This window comes from Ambystoma mexicanum, chromosome 14 (assembly GCF_040938575.1).
Source record: "Ambystoma mexicanum isolate Mex_15411 chromosome 14, UKY_AmexF1_1, whole genome shotgun sequence".
Taxonomy (NCBI): Eukaryota; Metazoa; Chordata; class Amphibia; order Caudata; family Ambystomatidae; genus Ambystoma; species Ambystoma mexicanum.
In genome coordinates, this window is record NC_090940.1 from 209,372,643 (window position 1) to 209,393,547 (window position 20,905).

General features: G+C 47.0%; 1 protein-coding gene across 13 annotated transcripts in view; it reads left to right on the forward strand.

Annotated features, from left to right (window-relative positions):
• Positions 1 to 259: 259 nt before the first annotated feature.
• TRIM9 (tripartite motif containing 9) overlaps positions 260 to 20,905 on the forward strand; it is a 554,912-nt gene continuing 534,266 nt past the window's right edge. For 3 of the 13 annotated variants that reach the window (XM_069638938.1, XM_069638951.1, XM_069638948.1), the window contains exon 1: positions 271 to 1,402. In XM_069638938.1, the coding sequence (XP_069495039.1) occupies positions 518 to 1,402 (885 nt within the window). In that variant the 5' untranslated portion in view covers positions 271 to 517. Of the gene's footprint in view, positions 1,403 to 20,905 lie in introns of all 13 variants that reach the window. The other 10 variants (XM_069638945.1, XM_069638946.1, XM_069638939.1 and 7 more) reach the window with 8 other exon arrangements.

The following is a 20,905-nucleotide window of genomic DNA, read 5'->3' on the forward strand; positions in this document are numbered from 1 at the left end:
CGGGCTGGGGAGAGCGGCAGGCACGGGGGAGAGGAACTAGTGAGAGAGAAGAGGGGAGGTGGAGAGTGAGAGCGGGGACACCACGAAACAGGAAGGGAGATAGCCGATGTGCAGGCAGGATCCCCCACCCACTCTTGCACATTACTAACGGGCGTCTTCGCCGTCCATCCAATGAGAAGCCTCCCCCTCGGGTGAGTCAGGCTGCCCCGTCCTCCGCCGCCCCGGGGCCTGACACCCGCAGATCGATAGCTGCTGAGCGGCTGTCTTCAGCACCGTGGTCAGCGCCAGGGTCCGGGGGCGGCCCTGCACCGAGCTGCACGCCCAGCGCGCCGCCCACCCGCCTGCGCCAGCCAATAGGGAGCCGGCGGGGCGGAGCCCGCGCAGGGCGCCGCCGCAGCAGAGCTGGCCGCAGACAGCGCGCTCCTCTCGCAGGAAGGGGAGCCCGGCGCCAGCCACCGCAGAGCCCCACGCCGCCCCTCGCATCAAGGGAAGCCGCCGCAGCGAAGCCCCGCCACCCATGGAAGAGATGGAGGAAGAGCTCAAGTGCCCGGTGTGCGGCTCCTTCTACCGGGAGCCCATCCTGCTGCCCTGCTCGCACAGCCTGTGCCTGGCCTGCGCCCGCAACATCCTGGTGCAGACGCCCGACGCGGACTCGCCCCGCAGCAGCCGCCGCGCCTCGGGCATCTCCGCGGACTATGACTACCTGGATCTGGACAAGATGAGCCTGTACAGCGAGGCGGACAGCGGCTACGGCTCGTACGGGGGCTTCGCCAGCGCGCCCACCACGCCCTGCCAGAAGTCCCCCAGCGGGGTGCGCGTCTTCCCGCCGCCGGCGGCGCTCTCCGTGCCCGGGCACCCCCCTGGGCAGGCGCCCGGCGGCGGAGGCCTGCTGCCCGCGCCGCCTCCCCGCAACTCGTGCATCACCTGCCCGCAGTGCCACCGCTCCCTCATCCTGGACGAGCGGGGGCTGCGCGGCTTCACCAAGAACCGGGTGCTGGAGGGGGTGATCGAGCGCTACCAGCAGAGCCGCGCTGGGGCCCCAGGTCCCGCGGGGGCCCCGCGGTGCCAGCTCTGCGAGCAGAGTCCTAGAGAGGCGGCCGTGCTCTGCGAGCAGTGCGATGTGGCCTACTGCGAGCCCTGCCGCCTGCGGTGCCACCCGCCGCGGGGCCCGCTGGCCAAGCACCGCCTGCTGCCACCCGCTGCCCTGGGCGCCCGGCCGGGGGCCCGCCTCGGGGGCCGCCTCAGTCCCCGCAAGATCTCCACCTGCACCGAGCACGAGCTGGAGAACCACAGCATGTACTGCGTGCAGTGCAAGCTGCCTGTCTGCTACCAGTGCCTGGAGGAGGGTCGCCATGCCAGCCACGAAGTCAAGGCGCTGGGGGCCATGTGGAAGCTGCACAAGGTAAGGGCGGCGGGTCACATGTGACCGGGCATCGGGGACACATGGCTGGGCCAACTAGCAACGCCACTCTACACACAAGGGGCGTTGTGGGTGAAGAAGCACATGTAGGCCGCGTGAAAGCTGCATACGAGAATGATGTCTGGCAGTGCCAGCCAGTAGAGCCAAGCCATGCGGCAAGGCGGGTGTGAGTGAAGAGGTTGAATTAAGCTATAAGTACACACCATGCCCCCAGACGTCCCTGGCATTGCAACCAGTAACGCCATATCAGGTGTGCGTGAAGAGGCCCAGGTAGGGTGGGTAATGATATCAACTGGTATTACAGCGCTTTGATGCCCCAGGTGAGCTAGCGCTACATATAAACTGGTATTATTATTATCATGGCAGCCAGTGACCGGTTACACGGACAGTTTTTTGGTCGGTGTTGGGTGTCATTTGGAGGGGTTTCAGAGGTTATGCTAAACCACAGCACCGCAATGTTTGATGGCTCATGTTTTTCACAGCTGTACCTTTTTTTGTCCATATGGATTCTGTTTGGAGTTGGTGTACCTGTGTGTATTGTACCCAGCAGTTTTTGAATGGTTTCTATCTGTTGCACATATTTTGTGTTGTGAGAGTGCGAAACGTTAAGACTTAAGGGCCTAATTCACAGAAGCGTTTTATAATGGCAAGACCCCATTGGAAAACGCTCTGTGTGAACCAGGCCCTTGGAATGCCAGCCTATTCACATTCCAAAAAAGGGGACCTTTAATAGTTCATGTGACATCTTTCTTGAGGTGGTCCTGTCATTTCACTTCATGCCTGTAATTAGAACACTGAAAAACGGCTATAACGCTGATATGGGCCAGGAAGGATAACATTACAAATCATATTATGCTGTAAGTAGCGCTTCGCATCACATCTTTCCTGTTTCTAGGTGCTGTAATTATAGGTGTCCTCTTTGCTCGATTTAATGGTAGTACTTTAGCGCCTTCTGGAGGATGACGGAGCTGAGTTTGGCCTGGCAGGATTCAAACCAGTGACTGCAGGTTGCACACAGTGCGGTCTCAATGCTCTGAGATGTTGTTCCCGGCTCGGGCTGCCCCGTAAGGCAGAGGGGCCTGGCTCATCAGACCAGGCTCAGTGTTTTTTGTGGGTCACGTAAGGCAGGCTTTTTGCTATGAGCTTTCCCGATAAAGCACCACCAGCATTGCTGGAAATGGCGATAATACACTTCGGGGTCCCACCAGCGACGGAGGCGGAGTTGCAGGGGGCGTCGATTGTTTTAACCCCCCTCGAATAAACATTGTTATCTCTCAGATGATTAATCATGAGCGCCTGCAAAAAAACCGGGTGTGGACCATTTGCTATAATGTTGCTGGCAAAGCATAAAAGGTGCACACCTTTTAAACCTAAGAAGCTGCATTTAAATATTTCCCACAGATTTAAAATCCTAATCATGAATTTCACAGGCATTGTGACTCGACCTTCACGTGGTCTTGTGCCCAAGGGCCCGATTCATGGAACGTATGCACTATGCAAAGTGAATTTGCACTGCTGAAAAGTGACTTTGCACTCCCGACACAAACCCTGATTCATGGAACCGTGCAAAGTGTATTTTTGCCGGGCAAAGTCATTTTGAACTGCAAAAATTACTATGCACTGAATTTGGCCGGAGTTTGCACTGCAAACATACACTTTGCACGGTTCCATGAATTAGGGTTTGTGTCGGCAGTGCAAAGTCACTCTTCAGCAGTGCAAATTCTCTTAGAACCGTGCAAATATTCCATGAATTGGGCCCTAAGTGTCTCACCACTAGGCCTAACAACCTGGGTTCAAGTCCTGGCGTCAGCACTGATTTAAAGAGTCCCAAACACACTAAACTATTTCGCCACAGTGTTCATAGGGCTTTGGGGGTTTTCTGGGTCCGAGATCCAGGGAGAATTTTATTTTTAGGGCCATGGGTCCTGGAAAATCCTGTGCAAATCCAGCACTGACCACCGGGCATTAGTTTCTCTCAAAAAGTCTGAAACTTGCATCCTTAAAAGGGGTGACAAAGCAAAAACAAAGAGGTGATGGCGTTTGCGGTGGGAGCAAGCCTGATTTGCATGTGGTCTTTCCCCTTTTGTAATGGCTTGGCAGGTGAAGTGCGATGGTCTGCAGGGTTGCCTGGAGCAATGCCAGAGGTTAAGATTCATTCAAAACCTTCCAGCCATCACCTCTTTTGTCATTCTTAAAAGGGGAGGCATTTTTGGTGGGCTTTCACCTATTTCGCTTCCCAATCTGACCCTGCATCTTACCTGTGGAACTTGTAGCCTTTACAAAATAAGTGCAATACAGCACAAATTACCACCAAACGAAATGTGCGCTCTGAGGCCTACTACGGGCGTGTGGCGCGTACATTTTTTAAAATAAATTAATGCTGCAGTGCGTTCCCCTAAACTGGCACCAGAAATGCTGCATGTTGCAAAAGGGATGGCATGTGTATGGGGCGATTCCCACTGGACAGGAACGGAATGCTGCGCTCCCTGTCACCACAAGCAGTGCTGTCTCCAGGAGGCGCTATAGAGACAGATCTTCAAGGGGCAGTTTCAGGTTATATGCTTATTTAGCACTCACTGTAGCTGCAAAGCACACATTCTGTTTGGTGTCAAACGATAAGAACGTGGCACCCTCATTCACACCAGGGCTGGACTTTGAACCAAAAGAGGCCCTGGAAATAATTTTCTAAGTTCCCACAAATGACAGATGTTCAGCAGGTCCAACCCTTTTCCTATGAGAACATTTGGAAATATAACACAAAAGAGGCCCAGGGTGCAGAGGCCTACGGGGAAATCTCCAGAGTTCTCTGTAGGCCAGTCCACCCCTGATTCACACGCGTACCCCCAGACACAAGGGGGCGGTAACAGAAAGTGGGTAATGAATGTTGAAAGGTAGGAGGCAGGGCAGGTGAATCTGCCAGTTTGTATGGTCTAGATTGTGTTAACACCTTTGTTTACAAAATGAAATTCTCTATGTGTACTGTTATTTCTGTGTTGTGCTGTATTGTACCGAAAAAAAGACCACATCACGGCAGCCAGGAACCAGGCGCACTGGCTCCCAGTAAGAGAAAGAGTCCTCTTTAAAACCCTTGCCCTCACCCATAAGTGCATCCACGTCACTGCTCCACCCTACCTCTCTGAGAGAATTCACCCCTCTAGATCCACCAGACCTACTAGAACACCTTATGCAAACATGCTCACGATCCCCAGAGTCAAGAGAGCCCGAGCAGGAGGTGCTAGCTTCCCATTCCTTTCAGCGCTGCAATGCAACGCCCCACCACCACCCCTGCAAGGAGACGTCTCCCACCTAGCATTCCGCAAAGCTGTGAAAACTATGCTCCCCAACTAAAGATCATGCACCTCCCTATGCTAAGCTTACTTAGGCACCTGCATATTGTATTGTACCCTGAATCTGTATTTGTACTTGAATGCTGGTGCTCATATGCCCTTACACTTATCATCACATGTATGTAACTCCTTTGTATCTAAGATTGCCACAAGTAACGGTGCCGCAATGCCTTTGGGCTGTATGTGCGCTATATAAATGTAAAAATAAATAAATAAATAAAATTGTAGTCGTCATTTGTATAGCGCCATTTCTGGTTGAAGAAAACATTTCAGAGGAGTGGTCTCCGAGTCCTCCTTGCCACATCCTCCTCCCACCTGCATGCCCACCACCAGGGCAGTTTCTAGACAATATTTTGGCAGATGGTGAAATCCGTGCCCCCTGCCCCCCTCGCCCCACCTTGCTTCTCTGCTGCTACCCTGCACTCCCTCTCCAGAACCATTAGCTTGTTGCAATTTAAATACTATTTTATTGTCTTTTAGTTAGCATGAATAAGCAGACAACGTATACAACAATATTACAAACAGGAATTCATTGTCATTAACTCATGTTTATGTTCCTTGTCTAAATGAAGGGCACTCGCCTGGATATTGCTGCCGCAAAAGCACATATTGCGGCTGCGTGATCTAATTTTTCCACCAATGTCCCCGGTTTACTCAAACTTTTTGTTTTGCCTCACAATAAACAGCGCCGTGTGACAAGGTGACTCCATGTCACCTGAACACACGTTCTCCGGTCCTGAGCTTTCATGCAACTGACCAATAGATGACGGAGTTGTAGTCCCTTTTTTGTTTCAATGAATTAACATGTCAGAAAACTATGATTGTCAAGCAGAACCTCAGTAGTGTTCACATGGCATGAGTTGCTCATTTGATCATATTAAAATATCCTACAGAAAAGAAAATTAGCCTCGTCACCTTCTACAAGGCCTTGAAACACTTGTGTATAGGCACGATATGAATAAAATATATCATATTAATGAATGCCAGTTCCTCCCTTCCTCATATAGTAAGCCTTTCCTTGGCCATTTACTTCAGCCTTCAACTGCTGCCCACACTGCCGCCTACACCTGCAGGCAGCCTCTGCCCTTTGGATTAAGCCAGCAAAAAAAGCCCTTTATAGTCCACCATACGCCCCCAACCCCAGGGTCGGATTGAGGCATACAATTTTCTGGGGCACCAATGAAAAAGTGGCCCACACTTGCAAATGGGAATGCATTGCTTTTGCGACAGACGGTTTGAATAGTACCCAAGGGGGAGGATTTGATAAATTTTGATGCAAATTGTGCATTTTAAAGAATATTTATTCAGTAAAACTGGTCAGGACTACTAGCCGCCTGGTGAAGTAACTTATCAAACTAGCCCACACTGACCAAACAAGTGGCACACTTTGACCCAAAAGACTGGTCCACGCTAGTATTTTGTGTTTTTGGTCTGGCATTGCCCTATTGTCCTATAGGCCTGTCCAAGCCTACTCAACCGTCAAGTCTGGCAAGTGCTTACCAAACTCCCTCTATATTATGGTGGATTTAAAGAAATGAAGGAAAAAAAACCCTCTACAATATACTGTTTGCTGGTGGACTGATTGTGGCCGCGTGCTGGGACACACCCCCGAATTATGTCACAGGTGCCTGCTAAAATGGCATTGCCGGCCGTCTGTAAGGAGGATTTCGAAATACATTTGAAAATTCTGCAGTTGTGGGAAGAATACGCTGGAGAGGTCATAGAAGGATTTGTCTGGTAGATCATGTGTTAAGCACTTGTCATGGTCAGCCTCGGCTTCGCAAGTTCGAATCCCTGTTGGGCTGACTCAGCCCTTCATTCCTCCCTGGCCAATACGGTAAGTACAACTACATTTGGTAATAAGAACTCTAAAGTGCTTGGAAATTATTGGAGGGACCTGGCAATGAGCGCTATATAAGAACAGACGTTTGCATTACAGTGGCGATATTACAAGGTCAGGTGACACAGCGTTTGGGAAAGTGAGGGTGAGGCTGCAGAACGCCCTTCAACCCCTTGTCTGGGCATTGGAACACGTCGCGTGTTTTCTGTCTTTCTCTTTCACTGTAATCCTCTCTTTTTCAACCAATGTACCCAACATACTGTATGGTACTCTACCTTTAACACGTGACAGTAGGGAAATATCCAGACATGTTGAAGGTCACCTGCCCGCAAATGACAACTGCGGGCTGCCACCGCCCGCGCCAACCACGGGGGCTTTTGCTGGTGGATGACGTGTGTGCGGACTGCGTGATGTGGGCGGTGGGCGCTGCGTGATGGGTGCGGGATTCCCGGGGCCCTGCTCCATTACCGCTCTGAGGGGGCGGGGATTAGACTGAGATGCTGTCCGCCTTGCTCCGCTGAGTTGCCTCGCTGAATACTGATCAGGCTTCGGTACTTGAAGGGCTCTTTGCAGCACGCGGGCGCGCAGGATTAAAGTGCAACATTACACTCTTGCGCCCGGGGGAGCGAGACGTGAAGCGGCAACAAGACGCCCAGTGCGGCGGCCACGCACGCGAGAGCCTAGTAGCGTGCGGCAAGGGTTGACCTGAATCCGGGGTTACCAGGGCAGAAGGGACTGATGCGGGCAGACAGCTGGCACGCATGACAGGGGCGCTCGCGGACCTTCAGGAATTGCACGTCAGGCAGAGCAACCCGGGAAGGCAGCCTCCAGGCATGTGGGGCGGGAGGGGGGTGGGTGGTGCATCCCGAGCCTGGCGCTCTTTCACATCTGGCGAGGCAGCCGTCAATTTGAAACCCGTTTCACTGGGTGTTTGCGAAATGCCCTTGTATCCCCTCTCTCTATGGGCGTATCTGTCTGGCTCTTCCCGGGTCTATATATATATCTAGATCTCTCTCCCTCTATATGGGCCTATCTAGATATCCTTCGCTGCCTCTCGCTACCTAGGAGATCTATCTAGCCCGCTATCCGTGCGTATGTCTAGTTATCTATTTCTCTATGTGTGGGTCAGTCCATCTATCCCTCCATCCCTTTATCTATCTGTCTACCTATCTTTCTATGTATTTGTGGGTCAGTATATCTCTCTCTCTATGTGGGTCTATCTAGCTACCCTTCTCTATCTTTACTCCACTCTCTATGTACCTATGAGATCTATCTCTCTCGCCCATTATCGGTGGGTCTATCCAGCTATCTAGTTTTCTATGTGTGAGTCTATCTATCCCTCCCTCACTCTATCTATCAGTCTACCTATCTTTATATCTCTCTATGTGTGGGTCTGTTTCACTATCTATCTCTATGTGTGGGTCTGTATCGCTATCTATGTGTGGGTCTATCTTGCAATATATCTATCGATCTGTCTATCTGTCTATCTATCAATGTGTGTCTGTCTTACTATCTCTCTCTGTGGGCTGTCTTTCTATCTCTGTGTGGGTCTATCTATCTATCTATGTGTGGGTCTATCTCACTGTCTCTCTGTGTGGGTCTATCCCACTATCTATCTGTCTATCCCTCTATTTGTGGGTCTATCTCACTAGCTATCTGTCTATCCTTCTATTTGTGGGTCTATCTCGCTATCTATCTCTATGTGTGGGTCTATCTAACTATCTTATCTGTCTATCTCGCTCTATATGTTTGGGTCTATCTCACTATCTATATATCTATGTGTGGGTCTTTCTGTGTGGGTATATCTCGCTATCTATCCATCTATCCCTCCCTCTATCTGGGAGTCTATCTCTCTATCCCTCTATCTGTGGGTCTATCTCTCTATCTATCTCTATGGACGAGTCTATCTCGTTGGACCTAGACTGCGGAACAGCTTGGCCTTGAACTTAAGAAGGACACATTCTTTACTGACTTTTAGAACAGTTCTAAAGACCTATTTATTTAAATAGGTTTCTCTCTCATCTCCTTGGTAAATTTTAGTGGCAGTAATAATCATCTGACTGATTTCTCCACTCTTATTGGCTAATGTTCCACCTGTGCTAGGATTCGATTCAGTTCCTTGTGTGCGCAATATACATTGATCAAAATCAAGTCGCTGTCTATCTCGCTATCTAACTTACCCATCCATCTAAGTTAGATAGCGCGATAGGGTCCATCTAAGTATCTATATATCTGTCTTTATCCATCTTTACAAAGTAGGCAAGTTAAAAAGTAGATTGAACATAGAAAACGTGTTTACCCTTTGCAGTGGCCACATTGCAACTGTGTGGCATATGTGTATAGAGATCCTATACATATTTACATGCACACTGGCACGCATATACATTATGAAATTACCTGCAGTTTAATTGACCCTGATATTTAGATTTCAACAGAAAATACTCCCAATTGAAACCTTTGGGCGCCAATGTGCCTTCACGCAGCCCCATGACCATTGAGGAATGATTATTGCCGTGTTTGCATTAACAATACACAATGACATTCCAGTGTGCCTTCGTGCACCCACGGATATAGTTCTGTGAACAGCAGGCTGCATACAGGCACTTCCTGCAAATCTTATAACGTGATGCTGTTGCATCTGAATAAGGAGGGCAGCAAATGAACACACAGGGCCAGGAATGTAGCTGGGAAGCAGAAACCCTGAGGCTGCACTGGTAGCGCAGCACACTATACGAAATATAGTCCCACATTCTGACTGTTGGGCAGTCACACTAGACACCAGGATGTCAGGGGGAAAAATTACAGCCTTTTAAGGAGGGGTCCCTTGGACAACTAGCAGTGGGATGCAGGCGGTCATCCAATTTTCCACCCTAGTGCACTTCCTGGCTGGGTGGCATGCGCTCATGCCCAAACAGTGACTGCATAGCCAAGCCACACACTCAGTATATGCTCCACAACCCTGGCTTACTTCTCAACTTCGCCCAATGTGGCAAGTTCTCCGTCGCCTTGAGCGACGCTGGCAAAAACTCTATCTGATTCATAGCATTTGTCCTTTTCTTCTTATCATGCTCTATATGATGATGCTCTTCTCTTGGCGAAACGCTCCTACTTTTCTGATCTCTTGCCCGCTCAGTCCGCTCATCCCAGGCGTCTGATTCAATCACTTTCTCGTCTACGTTCTCCTACCTCTCCTGACTATTCACTCAATTCTACCTTAACTGCTTCTGACCTTGCCTCCTATTTTTCTTCTAAAGTGGCTACTCTTCATACAGCCATTGTACCACCCTCTTCCTCTTGTTCCTCACCCCTCCATCTTCTCCTTCTACTCCAGTTATTTCATCCTTTTCTCGGATTACCAATCCGGATACTTCTTCCTTGCTGGCCCGTGGTCATCGCACAAGTTCCCCCTCTGATGCTATTCCTTCAGCACTGATAACTAAAGTCTATCCATCTCTAGTTTCTTACCTTACCAGTCTTGTCAATATTTCTCTTCTTACCTCGACCTTCCCTTCTTCCTTTAAGCATGCCTCTATTCTTCCCATTTTGATTACACCTTCTTTAGACCCTACTCTCCCCTTGACTCTCTGACCAATTCCTCCTCTTCCCTATCTTTTTAAATTACTTGAATGTCTTGGTTACTCTCAGGTCTCCACTTTTGTAACGGATTACTCTATTCTTCCTTGTATCCAGTCTGGTTTCTGTCCTCTCCATTCAACCGAAACTGCTCTTTGCTCTGTCTTATCTTGGTTTCGTTCCTATCTTTCCAACCTTTTGTACTCAGTATCTTGGGCTGGGTGTTCTTCTGATACTTTACCTCTTCTTCACGGCGTTCCTCAAGGCTTTGTCTTAGGCCCCTTTCTTTTCTCTCTTTAGACTTCTCTTGCTGCTTTTATTTAATCTTTCGGGCTATCTCACCACTTGTATGCAGATGATATGCAACTTATTCTGTCCCTTTCTTCCTTCTCGCCATGACAATCTTACTTCCTGTCTCTTAGCTATTAAAGCCTGGAAGTCAGACGATTTTCTTGTGTTTTTTTATTTTTTTATTTATTGCGTTCAGGTCAACTGATTGACTTTTCACAAACAGCAAATCAACATACAATTATTTTTTAAAGAATAAACATGACTAGATTTATGATAAAAAAATAATAAGAAAAAGGATTTAAAAAAAGAAGGATATAAGGAAAGCCATTTGAAAACAAATAAAGAAAATTGAAAAGGCATAAACCCAACCAATCCTCGGGTCATATTTCAGATTTTAGGGTTCTGCAGTGTTCTAAAATTCAAAGTACACAGCAATTTCAGTACTTCTATTGTTAGAAAGATTTCATGAACTGAGGAGGCTCTTTCTAAGTAGTCCACAGTATTCAACCATGAAGGATGCTCCACAAAGCATTTGAAGTGTGACAGTCTCAATTCTTGATCAGCCGAGCATGAGATCAATAAATGTTGTAGGGACTGAATTACACAGAAATCCGCACCCACATGGGGCTCACTGGATTAACCATGAGATCTGAAGAATATCTTCAACAATTATCCAGAATTTCCAAGACCAAACCTTCCAAGATGTTAAAAAATTGGCTTTTGCCTGCCAAAAGCATAGATTTGAAGTCTTCATAAAAGGAGCGTTGGTGGGGCGTCATTATTGCCTTGTATAAAGATACCAGATTCCAGTCCTCAATGGAGTTAAGGGAGTTTATTCTCAGTTTGTAGCGGAGGGTAGTGTGAGGTAGGCATGGTATCAAAAAGTAGACACAGACACAAAGAAGCAAGTTTGGAAAACCTTTATTAACTTGAAATGGGACTGGAGTCTTCCTTACTGGCTCTATTGCTAAATGGGAGCAGTCACAAACATTAAACCAAGTTGAAAGGTAGTGAAATGTCTGTCAGTCAAAACAATAAAGATGTCTGTGTCAAACCTATGCTTTCTTCTAAAACATTAATGTGTACACGATGGGATCAAAATAAAATAGTGAGTCAAAATAATATCAGGATAGCACTGGAGCTGTGCCACAGCTCCCTTCCCCAAGCTTGGGTTCAACAAAGTTCCTTGGGTTCAAATAGTTCACACAAAGTTCCTCCAGGTTTCTAAGGGCTTGTTTTATCCACAGACTTAGAAGCCCTTCTGGTCACCTTTTCTTAGGAATTTCACAGTACACAATATTTTGCTTTTACACAACTCTCTTGCTCTGGTTTAATCAGGGGTTTCCTTCCCTTCCAATTCCCACAATTTGACAGTTAAATGGTTTCTCTTCACATCATATTCTCTTGTTCAAAAACAATGTAACAGTTCTACAGTTCTTAACAACTCCACAACTCTTCACACTAGAGACTTTAGAAAGTGCAGAGTTTCGCTCAGCCCTGTGCGGGACCACTCTGATACCTTGGCTTCATGGGACTGTGCCCCCGGTACTCTATCGCTTTTATCACAGTTCACAAACAGGGTCGCGCCCCAGGCACTCTTTAGCTTATTTACTTTTCACAAACAGGGTCGTGCTCCAGGCACTCTTTAGCTTCTTTTGGGATTTCAGCTTGTTCTTCTTATCTCACGTAGCTCCCCTCTCATGCTTTCTATTTTGCTCCTACTTCGAGCTTCGCACAGCTCCCCTGCACTTTGGGGGAGTGATTCAATTTCAACAGTCTTTCGACAATGTGTAAACATACACACAACCACTCCGTTACTTTGTTTCCTTCACTTTCACATTACAGTTCACAATGGACAATTGAAGCTTTCAATTCAGCCCGTCTTTCATCCTGCGCTTGTACTTCACTTGCAACAAATTATCTCTTGTGCTTCGCGTCTTTCACCAACCCGGGCTCCCATCTTATTTTGAACTCACCAGTTGCGACTACTTTAGCGTACAGTTTGTGGTTATGTCATGTCAAGGTCAGGGGCTCCTCCCTTGCCCCTCAGACACATGGGCTGCCTCACTGGCCCAGAGGAACGAGGACTTCTTCAAGGACTTCCCTTCAGAGATCAGCATACCACACAATCCCCTTCTGGCTCCTTGGATACACAGCTTCCTCCCCATACTTTCTCTAGCCTTCTCAAACCACTGACTCTATGTGTCTCAGCGCTCCTTTCTCCAAAAGCAGATCTCGGGGTGCTCAGGCTTTCCCAGTTGTCTGTAAAGCTGGTTCTATGACTCAGGCTCTTTTTTGGACTCCAATGCTATTATCAGGCTTCAGGTGGATACAATCTTTGCCCAGTGCCTGACTTCACCTGACCTTGTTAGTGGGACATTCATGAAAATGGTAGAGTGCCTCTGAATGTAGTTTCTTTGTTTCAACGGCACCGTGATGTTTTGGAAAGGAAGAGTATACTGGTGAAATGCTGCAATTACTTATCTCAGTCCTTTCGTCAAAGGAATGGGGAAGTGGGTCTCTGGGGAATAGTAAGCCATATAGGCTGAGAGAATTTCGGGTAGGGGCCGTGTTCGAAAAGAGGGTATACCATGTCTCACCATTGGGTAATCCCTTCCTAATCCTAGAGGACCCTCTAACCATGTTATCCTCCCTCGCCAGTCTGCCCCCAGTGTCAGGATCCAAAAGTGATGGCCCTCCCCTGGCATCCGGTTTAGATGATCCCCGGGAGTGAGAAGGGAAAAACCATCAGTTTCTTCACATAAGCAATTACAAAGGATTGAGGGAGCTGTAGTACTTTCTTCCACAGTCTCCTCTCAAGTCTATCCCAGTTGAGCCTCCAGGATTGTGACTCGATATCTGTCTAATATAATAAGGCCAGGATCACTTTGCCTTTATAAAATTAATTAAGGGGAGGATGGAGAATCTACAATAGTCAGTCACTAGCTTCCTCATCTTCCACTCAATTGATCTATCGTGCCTTCCAGACCCCTCTGCACGAATAGAACTCTGGGATAAGACATGATTTTAAACCCCAAATACAGAGCCTCCCAACAAAGAACCATGACCTGTCCAAGGAGAGACCATTTACAGCAGGTTTTTTTTTGTGGGGTAGCTACATCTGATAGTATTGGATTTGGACGGGTTGATGAGGAGTTTATTTATTTCGACATAGAGACCAAGGGTGGTGAGTAGACACCTGATGCCCAGCGGAGTATGATCTAAAAGCAAAATATCATCCGCATAGGCGATCCAACATACTTTTATCCTCCCCACCCTGGAACTAACAAAGGCATGATCTTTCAGTGCCTCATTCAAATACGACAAACAGAGGTTGAAGAGGAAGTGGCTAAAATGCACCCCTACCTCTCACATCGCTCAGTAACTATTGGACTACTCAGATGTCCCTCACCATCCAGCCTGATTTGAATTTCCAAGTTAGTGTGCAAATGGACTATTATAGATAGCAAGTGCGGGTGAGACCCCACCGACTTAGCTTGATCCACAAGCGCCCTCTGTTGATAGTATCAAAGGCTTTCGATAAGTCTACCAGAGCTCCATACATGGTAGACTGTCCCTGTGCACTCCCTCTCTCGTATGGTGTTTATAATCAGGCCATTCAGAGAGGTCAACATCCCCTTTCGGAAGACAATTTGGGCTTTGTTCAGGATACCATTTTCCTCAGCCCATTTTTTAACTCTTTCAGGAAAGCTTGTGTGAACAGTTTACTGTCCGCATCAAGAAGGGCGATGGGACGGTAGCTCGCAGGATCCGTCCGATCGGCCTACTTGAACATTGGAATGATTTTTGCTGTCCTCCAACTCGGGGAGAGATTTGGGAGCTTATCGCAGCTTTAAACAGGGCAATGAGGACCATAGCCGAAAGATCAAAATTCAATTTTAGAATACAATTTGTCAACCCATTGTTTCCTGCAGCCCTCGATGTTGAGGTCTTCTTTATACGCTGGGTTAAGTCTTCTTTTGATAGATTTAGCTTCCAGGGTGTTTGAACGTTTGACTGCCTAACCTCACTACCTGGGTTCTTGTAAAGCTCTTTAAAATGCGATAGCCACACAATCTTGGACACCAACTTGCTTTGCGAGAGGGCTTGCCGACCATTGTCTTAATTCACTAGGGCTCCGAAATGACGTGTGTTTTTGGTTATTAGCACTTCAAGCAAAAGTTCACCTCGTCTTTGGGCTTTTAACCGGCGGGTCGATCTTGCTGAATTTTTATAGGCTGAACTAAGCCTCTTTTCCCCCTGTGCATTTCAGTTATAGAGGCACAAGTGTGTTTAGGGCACAAATGTTTCTCCTTAGCTCACGTTTTCGCAGCCAAGTTTTTTTTAGCAAATCTGTGTTTATGAGCAATATTAGACATACTCTTCATGTGTAACGATCTTTCTAGGTCCCATATAAAATCTTGAAAATTGAACGGAGCATGCGCTCGATCAAGAGCGGCACCAGTCAGGGAATTAACCAATTCACCAAGTTTTTTATGTAGATTTTGACCACCAGCTCTAAACCTAGGCAATTTGTTCCCCCCACAGTTAAGTAAAAAGTTGTTATTTTGGCGTGTCTTAGTGCTTGAGAAGGCTATGGATAACTTTGCAGTTATCATACAATGATCACTATTGTTATTCTTTTTGCCAACAACTTACAACTTGCAAACACATCTCGGGAGAAAAACAGGTAGTCAATGGTTGAGCTAGACCAACCGTTTTTCCACATTTCCTCTATGCAACCATTTTGTCAAGAGGAGATCCCACTCCTGCATACACGTTATCCACCTGACCCCATTCTTCCTGGACTTAGAACGGCTGGTCATACCATTATTTGGAGAGAGACAATGTGTGTTTAGATCACCAGCCAAGATCGTCTCCTGAGAGCCCACCCCCCCACAACATTTCCAGCAATATCTCTGAAAAGCATTCCAAGAAAGACTCAAAGCTGGAACTCACAGGATTCCAATAGAAGCTTAATACTGCCCAAGACATCAGGACCCCGACCCACTTCAAGGTACAGCCTAGCAGCTAAAATGCCTTGGTGGCTTTTAGAGACCAATTCCAGCTTTTTTATTACCAGATTTCTGGAGACAGTTAGAAGGCTGACCACTATTACATTTTATTTCCTCCTATTCTACTATGGAGAAGCCATCTTCTTTGAGAACAGATGTTAGCCAAGTCTCCTGAATTACGATCAAATTATAATTGGCCAACAAGTCTGATTTTGTGATGCCATTTGTAAAGCATCTATAATCCCTATAGTTCCAGCTTAGAATATTAAAGTCCTGGGAGCTAGAGCAAAATATTGCTATCTCCCAATTTCTGAAGGTCCTGTATCTCTGGCAGTAAAGTCCACAGTTTAGTATTGGGTTCCTGTGGGGCAGAGTTCTGATTTACTTGCCCCTCCCCCCTCGTTTTAAGTTCTTTAACAGATGTTTCAGTCGAAGACTTCAACAATGAATCTCCTTTACTCTTCCTCATTGAGAGTTCTGTTTTCCCAGTGGAGTCCATGGTCCAGAGCCTGGGCTTGTTGGTCTGAATTACATAGCCTAAATCCAGAAGTTGCTCGCACGATTCAACAACATTTACTCCCAGTCTGGATTTTATACCAACTTCTACTATATCAGTGGATGCCTCATCAGGAAAATGAATATAGTCTATCTCGTTTGTTGAGAATAAAAACAAATCTGGGTTTTCTTTGGTAATCTGCAAAATTGTGTTTCCGTTCAATGGTCTGCGATTAGAAGCAGAGGGCAATTGCTCAATCCACAGTCTGGGAGCTGTGAATAACTTTCAGTTATTTTCTCTGCAGACCCCCACCCCACCCATTGGCTTTGATACTTGAGCTGAGGGAACTGGGCACAATGATTGTGCTGGCACAGCTGAAGACAGTGTCACTTGTTGTTTAGATCCATTGCTTAGTTCTACAATCTCAGGTTCGGCTCCAGAGAGAACCTCGGTCTGCATTTGCGTGGATGAGGTTTTGGTATTGCTGTGCCCTACTGCCGGGTTTTGGGCATTCTTCCCACAGTTAAAGATGGAGTCCCATTGTCTTTGGGAGACCATCGTAGCCCGGTGTTTGGCCACCTCCCCGTGTTCTAATTGATCAGATATGGAAATAATATCCACATTAGGATTTGTTTTATTCTTTTCATTACAGTTATGCTTTGACAAAGCTGTCCTTGCAGCCTCTGTAATGTCCGTTAGATGGGCCAAGACTTTTACTCTTGGAGCCATCATTTTCTGTTTTGCTGGATTCAAAGATGTGTTAATTTCCCTCTCCTTTTGGCTGTTGCTCGTGAAAACCTACCCGGCCATTCCCAGAACTGCCCCTGTTTTGTACATTGGTCTCGGAAGTCTCTGTTTGCAAGGAGCCATCGTACTTAGTTGACAGAATTACATTGGGCACACCTTTGTGCAAACTCTGTGAGTCCTCTGCTACTGAGACGTCATGTATACTGAGGTTTCTCAAGAACATTCTGGAATTGTTCTTCATTTTTCGTCTTCCTTCTGTTTTCCTAGGCCCAAGTCTGTACACTTTCACTCTTTAGAAGGTACGTAGGGTCTGGATTGTCTGTGGATCTTATTATAGGGTTTGCACTCTCATATGGTCCCAAGACTGGCAAGCCTGAGCACAGGGGTACTGACAGAATCTCCTCCTACGCTCCACCCAAGAGTGGTATGTTTGGGCTTTCAGATGGAAGCTGAGCTTCAGAATTCAAGATTTCTTCCATAATCACATTTGGCGATCCTTGTACAGAAATATGGAAGTCCTCAATACTTAGATGGCTTTTTGAAGAAGGCGCCCAAGCTATCCCAGGAAGGGCATCTCCTGCGCTCTTTTCCATTGCCCTAATTGGGGGAACACCCAAAGACCTAGTCATCTCATCGTTGTTTCTCCCCACTTCTTCTTTCAGCATGAACAGAGCGATTTTAATCTCACTTAGTTGAAGGGTATTGGCCGTGATACTAACCTTTATATTCTCGTATTACCTTTCATAAAAGCTTAAAATGAGGTTGAGTGCAGAGATTGAAAGGGCGGTAAATTTAACCTTGTCATCCATATCACTCGTGTTTCATGAAGACCCCGCTGTGGGCCCAGGCCTTGCACCAAAGATGGAATAGAGCTAAGTGAGCGGTGCTCAGTTAGAATAGAAGCGAGTCCATCTGCGATCACTTCAGGCTCCTCAGTCCCAGGTAGACCGCAATAATGAGTCGTGTTGACTACTATTGGTGATGTTGTAACCTGAGCCACAGCGGCTTCTATTCCACTCTCCTCTAATTGGACACAGCTTCTAGAATGCTACCATCAGTCACGTGGAGTCCCTCAAGAAGTCCATTTTGAGGAATAGGCAGAGCCACATCAAGACCGGGACCAGGCATCTGAAAGAAGTCAGTCCTAATCCTTTGCTGTCTTACCAATGTAATGCCGAGGGGAGTGCCATTACCACAATTGCCCTGCTGCCCCCCTGACCCCCAACCGCTATTTCAACTGAATTCTCTTTTAGTTCAATAGTGATTTTGCTGCGCCCCTGCAGCTTCTTCCTTGCAACTTTTGTTAGATTTGGTGTTTTCTTTGCCAGATGTAGGGGTCGAGGCTTGTTCCAGATGGTCGAACCTCACAGTTTGACTCTTTGCAGCCCCTCCAGTGGGTTTATTAAACGTACTCATTGAACGCGCCTGGGAAGCAGAGTGTAGGTCTACATTGATGCGTGTGTTCCTCACCATATGCAATTGCTAAGGCGTAATCTCCTTCAGCGCTACCAGAGGGGCCAGTGGACCCGCTCTCAGCTCACCCTTGGGCTCTTTAAGAACTGGACCATGACTAACATTAGAAGCTTGCACTGCTTGCAATGCTTGAGCTCCACTGAGATTCCTGTACAGAGCCCCATCAGAAGCATAGTGATTGGGTGATGCCATTCTCTCTGTGGATTTCTTATGATGACTTAGGGGCTCATTACGGGGTTGCCGGTAAAACAGGCTGGTAGGCGGCGGGTTACCGGCAACCCTGTAACACCCTTACTGCCACCTGATATCCCGGTGCGACTGGGATATCACAAGCGGCAGTGGTAATGGTCAATCCCCATTTCCATGGAGTCGCGTAGGACTCAGTGGAAAAGGGGTTACGGAAGCACCGGTAACGTTGCTAATGGGGCTGGTGCTTCAGTGACAATCTTGCTGGTAGGGGCCTGAAAGGCCGACAGGTCAGACCTGCCAGGAGATCTGTGGCCCCTACCAGCATTGTTGTAATATGGCAGTCCGGAAAGGGTGCCTTATTTCCAGACCGCCATACTTATGAGGGACTTAGTCTGGATAATTCAATGCGTTTAGTTGCAAAGGGAATTTTTCCTTTGCTGTTCCTTGCAGATTTCTACATGTATAGCAAAGATTTGTAGTCTAAAAGAACCATTTGCCAATCAACAATATACCACTGTATACCACCGTACCACTGAGGAGCTGTGGAAGCACAGCCTTGGATGGCGGCTTGACTTCAGGATGTTTATCTTTCAAATCCTCTGAGGTAGAAATTGCAAAGGATTTGTGTAAACACTCAGAACCCTGCTGCCGGAAACGCTAGCTGGGGCACATGGGTAGCAGCAGCAGTGTTACACAAGATGAATCGGCTCAAAGGCAAAAGGCAAAGGCAAAATGCCTGCAGTCACCGATTCTAGAAGGTACTTATTATATCTCACTCAGAAATCAACCCAGGCATCCCATACTTAGCCACAGAAAAATTATATACTCTCGGCTACCAGAAGCGGAAAAGCTCAAGGCACTTCTAACACAGCCTCCAACATGCAGAGGATCCGCACTGACCGGGCCATGCCAAACAGTTCACCCGTGGTAATCAAAAATAGCAGAGCCTGTTGCCAAAAGCTCACTGCCCACTATGTGCCATGGCTTGCCACGGTTTGCCACTAGTTCTGCCTGGCTCCAGTCCAGAAAGTGTCAGTTGCCAGTCCCGGTTCAGACTCAAGCTCAGGCTCTTTGCTCAGTTTTTGGGTCACAGTCTGCTCCGTTCTCTCAGCTGACACCAGTCTCACCACATCAGTGAGGAATCTTAGAGGAATGAACCTCCGGGAATAGCACAATGTAGAACGCAACAACTGTGTCAAGCTGCACCTATAGCCACACCTACAGACCATGGCCGCTTCCGACACACCATTTTCTTGTTTTGAACGCAATCAAAACTGAAGTTCTCTCCTTTCCTGCTAATACTATTCCCTCCTTCTTCCTTTGTCCCTTTTTCTCCTTCTCTACTACCTATTTCAAGCACTGCTCAAAACCTTGGTCTCTACCTTGATACTGGTTTATCTTTTTCTCATCACATTTCCACAATCACCAGCTCCTGTTGGTATCATCTTTTTAACGTTCATAAGTCCTTGCCCTTTCTTACGTTTAATGCAACTAAACTCTTGATCTTCTCACCGATTTTTTTCACATCTATTCTATTGCTCTACTACACTATTTGGTCCTCATGTGTCTCGCTTAGATCCTCTAAACTCTGTCTGAAACGCTTCCATTCGCCTTTTATATTCACTCTTTCCTTGTGACTCTATTTCACTGCCTGTCTTCTTTCCGCTCACTTTCTTAGCATTCTCGACTCAAATTAAATTTTCTCTGTATTGTTTTAATATTTCTCTTTGGCCTTGCGCTTTGTTATCTTTTGTCCCTTGTTTCTTTTTATCTTCCCTCTCGTTCTCTTCATTCTCAGTCCCTATTTTTACTATCAGTTCCTCACCCTGTGTGCTCAATCACGATTTTGTTCTTTTTCTTTGCTTACTCCTGTCAACTGAAATGCTCTCCCATGGCTCTTTATCCTATTACTTCTTACTCTCTATTTCACACTACTCTTAAGAGCCATCTCCTCCACTCTTGATGTAGATTGTTTAAATGTTGTATCGTCTGCAAACCTCATTTTATTTTACTGTAAGTGTGTTCTGTACAGAGCTTTGATGTAAAGCCCTATATAACTGTCAAATAAATACATAAAAATACAAAATAAATATGCACCTGTATCCACATGCATCTCTGTGTGGGGGCAGGCGTTGGTGAACCCCACTGTGGAGCTCATCAGGTGACATGTAACTTTGTGTCTACCCATGTCAGCCATAGACTGATTTTGATGTTGGTTTGAGGAAACGCTTGGGTGAAAAGGAAAGTTGTGAGGAGAAGGGTGCAGGCGTCTCAGCTGCCCGGCATGACTTGCAGTGATGAGGGCGGGTGGGCACGCTGAGAAGAACTGAACTGGTAACACCAAGATGGCAGATCACCTGAACGCAAAATTCCTTCATGCTGTGAGAATGAAGGGGGTGTCATGTTCTTGAATTGTGAAAGCTGGGTGGTAGCAAGTGACCTCTATGAACTTTTGGAAGTCTACAGTAGTTGGCAGCCAAGTGTGGCTTCAATTGTTTAGTGAGCATGAAACTG